At 54.1% G+C, this 15,001-nt stretch overlaps 5 protein-coding genes across 5 annotated transcripts; 2 read left to right on the top strand and 3 right to left on the bottom strand.

The window, feature by feature from the left end:
- Positions 1-804: 804 nt before the first annotated feature.
- On the top strand, positions 805-4,538 carry LRP88_08053 (uncharacterized protein; the record flags this gene model as incomplete). The annotated part of the gene is made up of 2 exons (XM_083244564.1): positions 805-1,529; positions 1,622-4,538. The coding sequence occupies 2 exons, from the start codon at positions 805-807 to the stop codon at positions 4,536-4,538; spliced, it is 3,642 nt and encodes a 1,213-aa protein (XP_083099058.1).
- A 995-nt stretch (positions 4,539-5,533) lies between these two features.
- On the bottom strand, positions 5,534-7,693 carry LRP88_08052 (RNA exonuclease; the record flags this gene model as incomplete). The annotated part of the gene is made up of 1 exon (XM_083244563.1): positions 5,534-7,693. One exon carries the CDS (start codon positions 7,691-7,693, stop codon positions 5,534-5,536), a length of 2,160 nt encoding a protein of 719 aa, XP_083099057.1.
- A 354-nt stretch (positions 7,694-8,047) lies between these two features.
- On the bottom strand, positions 8,048-9,745 carry LRP88_08051 (SET and MYND domain-containing protein; the record flags this gene model as incomplete). The annotated part of the gene is made up of 3 exons (XM_083244562.1): positions 8,048-8,943; positions 8,994-9,183; positions 9,239-9,745. The coding sequence occupies 3 exons, from the start codon at positions 9,743-9,745 to the stop codon at positions 8,048-8,050; spliced, it is 1,593 nt and encodes a 530-aa protein (XP_083099056.1).
- Positions 9,746-10,006: 261 nt separating this feature from the next.
- LRP88_08050 (uncharacterized protein) lies at positions 10,007-11,242 on the bottom strand (the record flags this gene model as incomplete). The annotated part of the gene is made up of 1 exon (XM_083244561.1): positions 10,007-11,242. The coding sequence occupies one exon, from the start codon at positions 11,240-11,242 to the stop codon at positions 10,007-10,009; it is 1,236 nt and encodes a 411-aa protein (XP_083099055.1).
- A 2,042-nt stretch (positions 11,243-13,284) lies between these two features.
- On the top strand, positions 13,285-14,198 carry LRP88_08049 (thioredoxin-like protein; the record flags this gene model as incomplete). Its single annotated transcript, XM_083244560.1, has 2 exons — positions 13,285-13,825; positions 13,879-14,198. 2 exons carry the CDS (start codon positions 13,285-13,287, stop codon positions 14,196-14,198), a joined length of 861 nt encoding a protein of 286 aa, XP_083099054.1.
- Positions 14,199-15,001: the final 803 nt, after the last annotated feature.

Raw genomic sequence — 15,001 nt, 5'->3', positions numbered from 1 at the left:
AGCTCCCGTACCTCAGCTCAGCATGGAGTGCGGGCGGGTTTCGTGAAGCAACCTAGGTCCCCGGCTGCATCCAGCTCCATCCCACCCACCGCTCTGGAGCCCCATTTCCCCCGTGCTGACACTGGGAATTCCTCTGACACGGCCAAAAGTACTGGGTACATCCACCCATCGTCAACCACCTCACACACCCCCCCATCCCTCGTCGTCTCTCGCCCCCCAAAAATCCATGGATCCTTTCAATCCCCATCACGGTCTGCGGATCAAGGCACACTCGCAGAACTGACACACAACGCACGCAACGCAACGCACACGCCCGCACAGCACAGCGCAGCGAAGCACAGCACACGCACTCTGCTGCGGTTGGTCCAACTCGGTCGCTTCCTACCTATCTCTTGTTGGACGCTTTTTTTTCTCCCTCACACTCTCTTCTCTCACTCGCTCGCTTCCCGTATTGTCGGCCGTTCAGTCCATTCGACACCCAACTCCATCACCTACTGCTCTACTACGAAACATCTTCCCACGCCATCCAGACCTCACCGTTCCCACGTCGAGAGATTACGTCGTTCGCTTCGCTGCAATCATATCCATCTCCCCCGCGCGATCTCCTCGGTCTCAAACTACCGCCGGGTCAGGTTCCCTTCTCGACACCAAGATGACCGTCGTCTGAGCCACCCCGATCCCCCGATCCCGCTTGCTCGTGTTCCAGCTTCACGCCCCTTGCCTGGGCTTCCTCTTCTCACCTCTGGCAGCCCAATCCTCTCTACTAATCTCAGCACCGCACCTGGGACAAACCTCGAAAGAGCTATGCCGTCTGGTCTGGCACTTCAACGCCTACCCGACTGCTCGCAGGATTCCCGCCCTCGCGCCCACGATCGCGGCCTCAGCCAGGACCTGCCCCGGAAGCGACATGTAGCACCATTATCGAAGCGTCCACTTTCTGGCTTTGCGCCCACCACACTCGCTACCATGGGCTCTCCTAGCTCTACGACTCCTTCACATCAGCCCTCTTCTCCCTCGATCATGTCACGGATCTATCTTCGACAAAGGGCATGGCCCCCTCGACTTGGCACGATATCACGGTTTACCACCAACCTAATAATCGCAATCCTCTTTTCTCTTCACATATCCTCCGCCCACGCCGTCAGGGTTTCCGTTAGCAACTGCCTCGATGACTCTTACCGCTTCCACGACCCAGCCTTGATGCAGTGGGTTCCTTTGTACGCGGAGGCTTTTTTCGACCTCAAGAACGATAGCCATAATCTCCAGCTCACCGTTTGGGGGAATGTCACGGGAGCACGAACCACAGGAGAACTCCCTCCAGCTGATGATCCCTACTGGAAAGATCCTAACAAGACGAACGGCAAGATTGTTCAGCTTCCGGAACAGGGTTTTGAAACAGCTACCACGTTGATCCGCAAGGTGGAATTCCTCTCGTATCGACCATTCTACGACAATGCGGATTTTTGTGACAAGGGCTTGGTCAATGGCTCTTGTCCGCTCCCTCCCGTTTTCGGGGAGGTCCAGTACAGGTAGGTTATCCGTCCGTTAATTCAGCTCGTCCAGGTCAATAATTGACCTGGGGACTTGATATGGGCTATTGGCTGATCACTGGTAACTACAGCGATGCCCGCCGCAAGCTCCCCTCGGTGAACCTTTCCCACGATATGAGTGCCTCCTATGCGTTTGCCTCTCTCGCCTCGACATTGCTCGTTATTGATGGTGACCGGAAGGCCACTCACATTGGATGCGCCACCGTTACGCTAACTCCAGACCTGGGTGGTCTTTCTTGGCTTCTCAAGTTTTTGCCTCTAGTTATTTTGCTCTTCACGGGATTCGCAATCTGCTTTGCGGCAATCTTCAGCCCATGGGGCTCATCTGACGTCTTTCACTGGACCTCTAATTATGGCCGCGATGCCGACTTGCTTCGACTGGTTACGCCGGGTTTTGGCGATTGTCTTCAGTATATCCAGTTCGTTGCTCTGACCGGTGGCCTCACCCTCGATTACCCCGGCTTCTACCAGCCCATTGTCAGCCAGATGGCGTGGTCGACCCTCATGTTCAACCAGAGCTTCGTTGCAGATGCACCGCCATGGCAGAGTGTCGTTGACGGCATCTACGTCACTAACGGGACCTACGGACTGCAGAGGCTCGGGCAATTGGTCGGCATGTCGGAGGGTAAAGACGCCTGGGCTGGCATGATGGTCTGGCTCTTTGTCTGCATCGGAAGCGTGACGGTTCTGATCCAGGCCGGCTTTCTCGTCCAGTGGCTATATCGAAAGATCAACAACACCCCCGAAGAAGATCTCCGGTCAAAGAATGTCCCCTTTTCCGTCGGCAACGTCGTCCGCATCGTCTTCAACTACTTCCTGTTCCCTATTGTCGCCCTGTCGTGCTTCCAGCTTGTCATTGCGAGCGGGTCCCCGGTCTACACCATCGCTTTGGCTGTCGTCACTCTCGTTCTTCTCATCATATTTGCATCTTATCTCTTTTGGCTTGTTATCAAGACACGGCCAAAGTCTGTTCTGTACGATGACCTACCGACCGTCCTCCTCTATGGCCCGCTCTACAACACATATTCTGATGAGGCCGCCGCATTTGCTCTTATCCCCGTCTTCATGACTTTCCTGCGGGGCATTGCTGTGGGTGCGGTACAGCCTAGCGGTATTGCGCAGGTGGTTATTCTCGCCATTTGCGAAGTCATCCATGTCCTCTCGATCCACGCCTTCCGCCCGTTCCAGCGTGCGACATCAATGAACGCGTACCACACTTTCTTCTGCACACTCCGACTTTTCTCCATCTTACTCATGGTGGCATTTGTGCCCACGCTGGGTGTGGCCGAGGGAGAGAAGGGATGGATTGGTTATGTTATCCTGGCTATCCACGGTGTGGCCCTGATCTTTGGCTTCTTCCTCAACGCTCTGCAAACTATTATCGAGGTTGTGGCTCGCATGCTCGGCGCTGGCGGAGACGATGTGCGAGGGCTGACCCGTGGTGGACTCTCCAAGATCTTTGGTATGCGACAACTGTCCCGACGGGTCACACACCGTAATACTGGTCCCTCAAGAGCAAGCCAATTGTCGACAGCGGCCATGTTGGACGCCGACGATGGTGGAAAGTCGGGATACGTGATGCCGAGCGGAAGACTTCGAAGCGAATCTGGTGCAAGCCTGGGTGGAATGATGGGTATCCCTCGACATCGGAGCAGCTCGGCACTCGATAGCATCGACGTCTACTCTGCTATGCCGCAAAACGTTGACAGTGGCAGCTCGTACATGCCAAACACGCCTGGAGAGACCAGCACATTTTCCTTTTTGCCTTCGCCCGGCGTGGCCCGCCATCATCCCTCACAGTCAATGGACGCAGCCGACCCCTATTATCGGCCCCCTCGTCGTCGCCAGACTATGAACGAGTCAATCCACTCGGATAAGCCGAACGATTCCCTAACAGCAGAAACCAAGCCACCTGGCCCAGGTGGCACTCTGGGCGATCCCGCAGATATGGCTGCGGAGATCTCTCGGGGTGCAACTCCAGCTGTGCCTCCTGCTGCCGGATATTCTCAGCTCAGCTTCCCGCCGAACCGTCCGGATTACGCGACCCGTGAGGTGGACTTTTACTACGGTGTCCGCGGACCGGCCCTGAACTCGGATGGCCCGGGCCGGAAGCTCGGAACCGGACCCGCTGATCCAACGGGACCCGTGGCCACTGCCTCAGGATGGTTCCGGGGCCTGTTTGGCGGCAAGACGAAGGAGAAGGGCAAGGGCTTCGAGGTTGTGAGAAGTTCACGAATGCCGCCGGCGATGATGGCCCGGAACGGTGGTGAATCACCACCCGAGGGCATCCCTGTGGCCATGGGGGTGCTGCGGAACGGACCTATTGACTCGGATGATGACGACGAGCCCCAGCCAAGACGCTCCCCTGGCAGACATCAGGAGGGTGACCTGCTGGATGACAACGGTGATCCTCAAGATTCGGAGCCAGAGAGCCCCGTCTTGGAACGACCTCGACGGACTTTCAGCATCAGCAGCGACGGCAACGGATTCCCAAGGGAGCCCAGCAAGGTGCTGTCTAAGAAACCACAGCACATTGCACTTCGTGAGGCTGCTGAACAGGACGCCCCGGAGATTCCTCGAAAGAGTTCCAAGAGAGCATCTGGTCACTTTGGAGGAAGTGACCACAGCCGGGCACCGTCTCTCAACATTGACATGCCTGGCTCGACACTGTCTTTTGATTCTCAGTTGCGGGACCTCGACGCAGTAAGCCGTATTTCGAGTCATCACCGGGCAACGCTCTCTGCATCGTCAAGACTACCGTTCGAGCGCACCAACTCTCAGAAGCGACTCTCGTCAAACTCGTCGATAGAGTTCCCGGGCGAATTCTCTCAGATTGATCTCCACGGAGGGCGCGATGAGCGACCAGCCAGCTTTGGAGTGGTATCACAGCACGGTGTCAGCCGAGTTGACCCGTTACACCGCGATGTTGATCTCCTGGGCAGCTCGGCAGAGCTGGTTGATGAAGCACCACGAAGACCTCGGACCTGATGCTCCTTCTTACATGGCCACGGCCCTTTTACTTAAACACGACCCTCGTTACACACACTACCACAAGACCTCACAAGACTCCCGTTACGGGACTACACCTTAATATTTCTTTATGATTCGGAGGAGGTCAACTACAATGTAATCCATCCATGTTATAGAACAAGGTGCACAAGCACAAGCACCTTGGACTCGCGCACACACGCGCCAACTCGGTCGTCTCGCTTGGAGACGACGGCACAGAATCTCGGGAGGGACCCGGGCCATGAAAGTATAGCGAACAAGCAGGCGTTTTATCGGTTCAACATATGTCGATTGATTCCATCACTTGTCTATTTTTTTTATTAGTCTTTTCCTTTTCCTTTGTCTCATTTGGGAAATGTCATTTTTGAGAATGTCCATACTAGCGTTGGCGTAACAAAAAAACCTGGGCCATTAGGGATAACGGGGTGGATGGGAAACAAACGCACAAATGGAGGGCGAGGCGGAAGGGGTAAAGGAAGGTTGTAGCACGCACATGGATGCTTTTGTTTGGCAGGACGGTACAGATACCGGAAAGAGAAATTGGCGAGGGGTGTGGCATATATATATTGATGTTGTTGCTGTGGTGTTTTCTCGTTCCTGCGAGAGTTTGTTCATATCTCCCCTCTTCGAGAGCGAGCAGAGATGGGAGGGAAAATAAGCGGCTCACGTTTGGTTGAATTCTCATGAGAAGTAGTAATGATATGCCTTGTAATCTGTCATGGTAGAGCTGCTTTCATCCTTTTTTCATTCGTCTCTATTGGGGGGCTTTTTGTACCAAGACAAATATGAAATATATGTATGTCAAGACAAGACAAGACAAGACAAGGGAAGTGGCTCTCTTGGACCGCCACCACATATACCCCCTTTCCTATCTATCCCAGGCCCCTTTGTTTCATTACATGTATGTAGCCTCTACATAATAGACCGTCCATTTAGAATACATGTCCAGACATTGAAATCAATCAATCATTCATTCACTTGACGCTCACAAAGCCGATGCCGGCCCGGGCCTTGCGAGCTGCCGCCTTGAGGGCCTGCTCCTCCGTGTCGGTCCACTTGACGCTCAGCTCGTCCCACTTCTTGCCGGGCGTGTTGTACTCCTTGCGCCACTGCGACTGTATCTTCTGCAGGCGGGACATCTCTCGCGGGTCACCCGAGCCGCTGTACAGCATGAAGGCGGTACAAGGGGGGAGGGCCTTGTAGATGCGCCCGAGACGCTCCGTGAGGCGGCCGAGGGCTTGCTCCAACTGGGACTTGGACGAGGACGATGAGGCATCGTCGCTTCCATCTTGTGGCGGACCGCCATCGCTGCTGGGGTTGTCGATGCGGTTACGGTTCCACCAGCCTTGGAGGGCCTCGAGCTCACGCATCCTGGCCCATACAAAGTCGACGCCTCCACCGCGGATCTCGAGCCCGTCTTCGTCTCCCTTGACGGCGCGGATGATGTTGTTGGTCACATCCTCGTCGTTCCTGCAGCCGAGTTGATGTGTCGCACCGCCTCCGGCGCTCTTGGACGGGTCGCCCCAGTCTACAGCAGCGCTCGTCTTGCCAACCTCTAACCCGCCGGCTTCTCCCCCCTGAGCCTTGTATGCGGTGCCTGCTCGCGCCAGCCTGCGGAAGAGGTTTTCGCCTTGGGCGTCCGATGTGCCCCAGGCCTTGCCCTTTTCGCACTTTTGCTTGACCAGATCGAGACAGGTCTTGGCGTCCTCGATGCTGTCGTGGCCGTTGGCGCCGCCCTTTTGAATCTCCTTGGACAGGTATTTTTGCGCAAGCCACTTGAGGGAGGACTTGAGGGGAGGTCCACGAGGGTGAGGGAAGATGATGGAGGTGTCGACGATGAAAGGGTGAGAAATCTGGAGAGCCTTGGTGTCAGACTCCAAGGAATGGCCGATCAAGATTGTACGAGGGTGTAGAATCTCCAGGAGTTTCTCCTGAATATCGCGTAGGGTAGTTGTTACAGGTGCGAGCATCTCTTCTGTGATACCAGAGAACTGGGTAACGTAGTCAATAATGGGCTTGTCGGGCTTGACCAGCTCATCAAGCACCACGTCGCCGGTCCAGTTGACTATGCTGATGCGCGTCAGGGAGAACTCGTTCTCGCCAGTCATGCACATCTCGCAGTCGAGAGCCAAGACTTCTCGGCCCGCCGTGATGCTGCCCTGCTGGACCTCGTCCTCAGGGACTTCCCCATCCTCGAGCTTGTCCACCTTGGTCGCCACCCAACCTTCGGGGGCAACAAACTCATTCCTGGCGACGCCCTCTGGTAGCAAAGCCGGATGAACTAGATAGCCGTTATCACTCAGCTCATCAGCAGTGCAGAGGAACTCCGTGATGCGGGTCCTCTGGTTTTTCCAGCCCTGAGGTTCTGATGCTGGCTTGACACCCTTCTTGTTGACCTTGTCCTTGGGCATTGGTGTTGTCAGAAAAGCTGCCATTGGTGAGTGCATTTTCCCATGCTTGTCGTCACCTGGCGTCTTGACGGGCCACAGATGTGTAAACATGTCTGCAAATGGCTGCAGCACCTCTGGTAAATGCTCCTTCTTTAGTACCCTAGGATAATAGTCGTCGGGTGATGTGCCAATGGAAACCTCTCCTCTTGCGACGTCGTTGTACGTCGCAAAGTCCACCGTATCCTTGAACATGGCCTCCTCAAGGCCGGGTATCATAATGGCAACAATCTTGCGAAAGGCAGGACGATGGGTGATGCCGATCCACTGGGGGCCAGGACCGTCAGCGAAGATGTATGTTACCAGGTCTCGCAGCTGCGAGATGTTGATCTTGGACTGGAGTCGGGCGTTAGGCGAGAACGCGATCGTGGGATAGTTCTTGCCAGGCTTGGGGATCTTCTTGAGCTTCTTGTTTGCTCGCGAAACAACCTGCCACCCTCCATCCTCGTCGTCGGCATCATGGGGCGTCGCGCGCTTGAGGCTCCCGTCGCTCTGGGTCGGAGTGTCCTTCTCGACAACCGGTGCTACAGCTCCAGCGTCATTGGGCTTCTCCAGCTGCTGGGTCGCATCGTGAGACTCGGCGGAGGATGCCTGTTGACTGGGCTCAAGGTCGGGTTCGGCTCCTAGGGCGGCGGTAAGGGTTTTGTTGATGGGCCGGTTGGACTTTCTCCTTGTTTTCTTACCCATGCTGGATTTAGGCGAGCGCAAAAAGTGCGCGCCGCTTGGATTGTAATCGCGAAGAAGATGTTGTTAGAGGGAGGAAAGCTACGAAGCTTGGAGTGCAGTGTAGCTGAGATTTCCATGCGAACCAGGGTACGTACTTTTTGCGACTCGATTTTTAGAAGAGGGAAGGTACGATAAGATAAGCGGATGCAAGATCGGCCAATCACGTGGGGTCTATGTTGTGATAGTTCGCGACCTACTTTACGCGTTTCTACGACTAACGCGACATCACATTCAATTGTTTTAAACGAGCAATGAATAGGAGGCCTTCAGAAAGTGCTATTAGGGCCCTGATCTTCTCTTCTATTCTATTCAAGCTCATCGACAAAAGTCCATCTTGAGCATTTCCAACCCAAGGTCTGATAGAGCATCAACTTGCTTCAACACGGCATACTTGAAGAACGCCTGCGCCTGGTCGTGTTCTGGATCCTCTTCCCACAGGCTGATCAAGGACTGCTCTTGGCCTCTGCCTGGCAGCTGCTTGATCTCGTCCAGCATCTGCTTTGCCGAGATGGAGAGCTCCCACTCTTGGATGTACTCTGCTGGGATCGACTTGAGGACCATGATGAGAAGCATCTGGCACAAAGATACCTGGTCAATGTCCTGTAGGGTCTGCAGTGCTCGCTGGTTAAGGCCTCCCCTTGCTGCAACAGCCGGTGAGTTGCCCAGGGAGGCTGTTTCAGCTGCCGTGTTGGCGAGAAGCTTTGCGACGAGGAAGAGACCCTTTATACGGACCGGGTGAAACGGCGCCACATGTCGATATGGGTCGCAAGCCGTAGCGATATGGCATGCTGTTGCCAAGGCGTACACAAAGTTGCCCTCCTCTGCGTAGAGAATCGATATCTCGGTCAAGAGTTGCGGCAGAGGTGATACCGCCCACATGCTTTCAGAAATCAGCCCTTGGCATTTCTGATACCAGGATTGTAAAACTGCACGGCGCTCCTCTAGCGAACCAGACGTTTCCTTTGAATCGATGAGGTCGACTAGCTTCTCGCTGTATTGTCTCCCTAGCGCCGCTTTGTCCCAGTCTACGCCTGCTGGGTGTTCGCGCAATTTTGAGAGATCCGAGACGAGACCCTGACGGTTCATGTCGACGACAGGAGATTGGGCGCACACTTGATAGTTGATCAGGTCTTGCCTGCAGCGAGGACATCCGCAGGTGAAAAAGTAGGGAGAGAGCGCTTCCTTTCGTTTGGATAGGGGGTAGTTATAGTCTTAGAACCTGTTAATCGACTCTTTAGATGCTAGCAAGATGGGAACAGACCTGTATAAGATATCTCAATCTCCTCGTCGGCCTTGATCGGCCTCTCTGCCCTGAGGATGGCTCTCCTGCCGACAAACTGCACTGTGGCATTTGGAATGCACGAGTGGTTTGCCATGGCAAGCCTTGGTTCTAGAAAGATGCCGACTTGACCAAGATCCGCATCGTATCTATGAAACGCATTGGTTTGAATCTGCCTCATTCTGTTAGCCTATACACCCACAATCTCAGAGTTCTGCATTTCATACCTTGCATAGAAGACTCAAGGCCTTTTTGACAGCCTCTTGAGTAGTCCCCAGGCCAGCAAACGCACTTGCGCCCATAGACATCATCTCCATGTCCGCCCACTTGTCACTCCCCCTCCAGCACAAGTCATTTCCCTCCAGATCCTCAAGCGCAGCGCCAACCTCTGCCTTGACCAGCGCCTGAACAACAGCTCTCACAGGTGTCGGAAGACCTGGCCGGCCCTGTGCAGCAACCTTTTGTAGTACCTTGCACTCCTTGGAGTGGATGGCCTTCCAGGCCGCTGACTGGCACGAGGCATTGCAGTAGGCGACAGCGTGGCAGCGCGAGCAGCTACGGGGCTCGCCGGGCTTAAAGCAGTGACTGCAGACAGTACCTGCGTGGGAGAGTGAGGGGATGAGGATGGTGGGCGTGAAGGTGAGGATCGTGTCGCCTGGAACAAATGATCTGCTGGCGATGAGGCAGCGGCCTTTGAGATGGCGCTTGACCTGAAAGGGTAGCGAGTCTTGCATTTTGTCTCTTGAGGTTGTTTATGAGACAGTAGTAACCACATGTGGGATGAAAGATGGCCTTGTTAAGAATGGTGTTGTGAGTGTAAAGTGAAGAATTCAAATCGTGAAATTCTTTACGCACTGGGCAATCAATTGGCCGCCTCAACACCAAAAATGGGTATCATGACTTTCTTACAAAAATCACGAGGAAACAAAATTACAAATCTTTGAACACGCGTATTTTTTTTTAATTCATTTGATCATGTTTACTCAGACAACGCTCTATAGTTCAACTCGAGGGGGAATCTTTCCACTCTTTCGCAACGCAGCAAGCCGGTCATTCAAATCCCGACTCCAATGGCTACTATCCCGCTTGTTCGCCTTCATAATCCTCGCCACATGGTAATCCCAGCACCCCTCCTCGGTCTGCGTCTCGCGCACCCGGCACTCGGCGTCGGTGGCCCGGGCCGTACGAGGCCACTGGCCCAGCTTGGCGCCCATGTCCTCGTCGAGGAACGTGTCGAGGACCAGCTGGCCGACCTTGCGGTGCACTGGTGCCCACTCCTTGATGTCCACGGTGAGGAGCTCGAGGAGCCTCCGCATGCCATCGTTGGCGAGAAAATCTTCCCGGATCAGGTCGCTCTTGAGGAGGCCGTTGATGGCTCCGACTCTGGCCTTGACCTTGGACGCTAGGATCTTGTTGTTGGTTGGGGACGGGACGTCATTGGGGATAAAGGTCGAATAAAAGCCTTCCCTCAAAGGCTTGTTGGTCTTGGGGCAGGCCGTTTCCATGAGGCGTGGCCATTCCTTAGTAACCTCCTTCAATGCGGCGGCGTTGTTTTGCAGTGCGCTCCCGAGGATGGCAGCTGCTTGTTGGTCTCGAGGAGTGACGCCCGTTGTAAATGGAACATCACGGTCAACCATGATGCAAAACAGCGACTTTAGAACGGCCGGCTCCTCAGTGACTTTAAGGCCGTAGTAGATGTCGTGAGAAAGCTCCTCCATTCCTGCGAGGGCATCATCAAATTCCTTGCCGCCGTCGGTGACACCGCTCCTCAACAGCTTCATGGCTTCAAAGAAAGGCTTGCCCTCGTAGTCACTCTCTGGCTCCTTAATCTTCCCGACAGCATCATACGCTGGGGCGCCCTTGGGGATCTGGGGGGTCTCTGGTTGCTCTGGGTCAACGACAAGGACGGCCTGGTCAACAGGTAGACCTTCCAGTGCCGGGTCGCTCTCATCAGGTACATTGATCTTGGCTTCCTTTTTGCCAGTCGCCATGTTCAAACGGACATGGAGTCCATGGGGGAGTTCCTGATCATCGTGGACGATCTGGAATTCATCTGTGGGTTGGAATACTCGTGGGTAACAGTCCTGGGGGTTGTCGGTGTGGCAGATGAGGTCGACATTTGCCGAGGGAGATGGTTTTGAGGCGACTGTTGGTGCGGCGAGGATGCAAGTGAGGATGCCGAATATCAGGGCGAGAGCAAACGGGAGAGATTTTACCCGGAAGGGTGCCATCTTGACGATGTAGATGTCTGAGTACCCGAATCTCTAGGGAACGGGATAGGTGAAGGTGTTGAAGCGTGTCCAATAAGTGAGACCAGGGGGTGAAATGGTGGTAAACCCTTCAGTTGGAGGAGAAGGAGAGATTGGAGGGCGGCAAATGGCGTATTTGGCTTTGGTAAAATCGGCCCGTCGTTGAAGGTGCAGAATTAAAGGTTGGAGATGGGTATCTATTCGAGAAAATATATTTTAAATAATAAAAAGAAGTTGATGATTATGAGTCAATCGCTTCAAAGAGGACACTTATTTTCGCCCATAAATCGAAGTCGCTAGAATTGTACTGGTGGATTTGCTGATTTGCAACTTGGCAACTTCAAACTGCCACCGTGGAGGTCGCATAGAGCACTTTGGCAACTTTTGATTGGCTCCACAGTCGGCTATGCTGAGTAAGGACAGCTGCCTTGTAAGTCATCTTGAGAGGGAGAAGAAGCTCAATAATTTCTCGCAAAGGGAAGATTGTCCCAATGCTCGATTCGAATCATGATCCTATACATCCACTATCGTGTGATAGAGAGCCTAGGGTAGCGGTAGACTGCGAATATTGGGAATGTTTCACAACCGCCAGCCTTCCCTTTGAATGAGGGTCGCCCGACGTTGAGGACGTTTTCAACGACCAGGCATACGGGTGACATCAGGATAAGACATCGCCAAACGTCAATAGTTTGACTTTACATGCCATCCCCCCGGGACCAGGGCGCTCTCGGGCCACCTGATCCGCCTTGTTTGCTGGTGCATTGGCCGCAGGGGCTGGTTTGGGTAAAGATAGTGCCTCTGTCGAGAGCAGAGGGAGAGACAATGATGCCTCGGCGCGGCTCAGGACCCTTCGAATTCCTGTACTGGAGGGTCACGAGCGACATCCCAAAGGCTGATTGCAGAAAGCAGGGAGTGACTATGGGCTCAATGCGAACGACCTATCTGTCGTCATGGTCCTGATGCAGGAAAGGGAGCGGCTGGAGGCTGAAGGCATATAAAGCATCAAGTCCCATTTCAGCTTCGGAGTCACCGACAAGCACAGAAGCGGCATCAATCCAAACAAGCCACTACAATCCTCAATATACTCTCGAGCAATATCCCAGACAAGATGTTTTCTCTCAGACTCTCCATCTTCCTTGCCTTTTTCTTCTGGGCCCTCGGGCTTCAGGCTGCACCAGCCATGCACAACCACAACCACCGGAGCCTACATGCTCGACACACGCATGTTCACCAACACTTGAGATCTCGTTCTTCTCACGGGGCGCCTCATGTCTTGTTTGAGCCTGCTCAAGCGCCTAGTGAGAGTGCTCGGGCAAGGGGCTCGAATGTGCCCGATGTCGATGACATTGAAAGAGTGCAAGGTCGCTTTGTGGAAGAGAGTGTGACATTGTGAGAAATGACTAGTAAGTGATCTATTCCCGGAATACGCAAGGCTATTATTGACTGGGAAGTAGGAACTGTTGGAGGAGCAAAATGGTTGACGGACTGAGGAACGGGTCGGGTCAGTGGAGGTTAATCGGGCTGATATTTGGGCGCAACTGGAGCATTTACTTTGTCAATACCCTTTCTATCGATATCTATCTAATTACAACATACAAGTTTCTTTATATTAATCATTCAGTGTCTCTCGAGAGCTTCAAGCTAGGTTGCACAGTTCATGTCACTGTGCGCACAGTCCAAATCAACGACGCGCCATGATTGGCCCAAGGCCCCAATTAAACCCGTCGGGTTGGACACGGTCTGGGGGAGCTATGATCACGTCTCCCTTTCTAGCCTGTCCCTCGTATCCCTCTCTCTCTCCCTCTCCCTCACGTCCACGTCGCCTTCTTCTACCAGACTCTGATGAACTAGCCGACCTACTCCTTGTCGCGCTTTCAACCTTCCCTTCGCTCTCTCCCAACGCTCCTTGACGGCTCGAATGCCGAATTGATCTTGCACGGCCTCACGCGACGCCCCGAAAACCACCCACCAAAGCTCCCTAGCGCATCCACCCTGGTCTCGCCATCGCCCTCCCACTTCCCATCATGCCTTCTCCACGCCGAGTGCGCCTGCTGATCCTGGCGACCCTGGGGACCTTCATCTTTATCCTCTTCTACACCTCTGGCTTCGACTCGCACCGCGATGCCGAGGCATACGGCAACCAGGAGTTTATCAAGAAGACGCAGCATGCGATGGGCAGGGACTCGCGGCCTGGGCAGGCCGTGGTAGACTCTCAAACGGGACAAAAGGCCGGGCACATACCCGCTGATAAGGATGGGGATGGCGATGTTGACGAGGACGACAAGGAGATGGCCGTCCAGATGCAGGAGCGCCTAAAGGCAGCCGAGCTGGAGGCCAAGGACAAGGCCAACGAGAAGGGTGGACTGCGACCCGATCCCCCGCGTAACGTTGTCGGTGTTGGAAGCTCAGCAGAGGGCCAGGACAAGGACAAGGTCGCCAAACCTGCCAGCGGGGGCAAAGATGTTGTTGGTGCTTCCAAGGAGAAGCAGCCCCAGGCTGAGACCAAGACCAAGGAGCAGCTTGAGGCGCGAGATGAGCTCGACTCTATCCTCAAGAAGTCGCCTGGTAAGTGGATATTGGATATAATAACGGCTTGGGCTTGACTAACTGCCACCCAGTGATCATCTTTTCCAAGTCTTACTGCCCCTACTCGAAGAGAGCCAAGGGCCTTTTGCTCGAGAAATACGCCATCACACCTGAGCCGTACGTGGTTGAGCTTGACGAGCACCCTCAGGGTCAAGCTCTGCAAGACCAGCTGCTCGAGACTACCGGACGAAGGACCGTTCCCAACATCATGGTCAATGGAGTGAGCCTCGGAGGCGCCGATGACATTGTCGAGATGGACAATGCGAACAAGCTGGTGGCTAAGATTGTTGACCTCGGAAACAAGCGGGTAGAGGTTTCTGAACGGTTCGTCAAGGGCGGAGCAGCACACTAAGGTAATCAGCATTTCTCGTTTGTCTTGTTTCACGGCCTGTGTAATCTTATTGGGCACCCGCACGACGATATACCGTGTGTTCGAATTGGATTGGGCTTGGAGGTATGGCTGGGAGTTTCGGCGTCTGGGTCTATCACTGCTATATTATAGGGCGAATCATGGTGCTGGGCTGGGGATCTTGATGATAGCCGGTCCTCGAGTTGTTGCTGGAAAGCGTTGGCCAAGATGATGTATTTTATAGCCCAACTAATGAACAAGTTTATGTATCCTTGAGAGCAAGCTGCTGATCGTCGTTTTGTACCATGGCACTGGTAGCGCCGGTGAGCGAAACGTGAATAGGCTTAAATCCTTAGCTTAGTCGGTCCACTGGAAGTTTTTGCGAATCATATTCGGTTATCCTGGCTACTCCCTATCTGGGTAGTAATTGGGTGCAGCAGTTGGGTTCCTTTCCAGTTCGGTTGGGGAGGGTTGCATCGAGTGCGGCTGGTTATCAATGGCTTCACTGGTGCATGGGTGCATTATCAGTTAGAGCCAGGGACAGTGTCAACAACACACAGCGTGTACTGGCGTTGGCAATCGCCAAGATGGATGCGTCCCTGAACAACATGCGATACCCGTCTTGGCCTCTTGGCCTGTAGAAGCCGTCAAGATGGTTACACACAAAGAGTGATAGAGATGAATATCAGGTCATTTCACGCAGGGCTGAAGATGTGGTGGGATTGCGCTATGAGCACCTCAGCCAGCGCGGGGTACTAACTTGGTCAAAACACTCTAGACCCTTGCTCTCTAAAGTGCAGGAGGGA

Source organism: Fusarium phalaenopsidis, assembly GCF_050370095.1.
Source record: "Fusarium phalaenopsidis strain FUZ10S chromosome Unknown contig_32302, whole genome shotgun sequence".
Classification (NCBI taxonomy): Eukaryota; Fungi; Ascomycota; class Sordariomycetes; order Hypocreales; family Nectriaceae; genus Fusarium; species Fusarium phalaenopsidis.
Note: the sequence above shows the minus strand (reverse complement) of the source record. Positions and strands in the feature narration are given on the sequence as shown.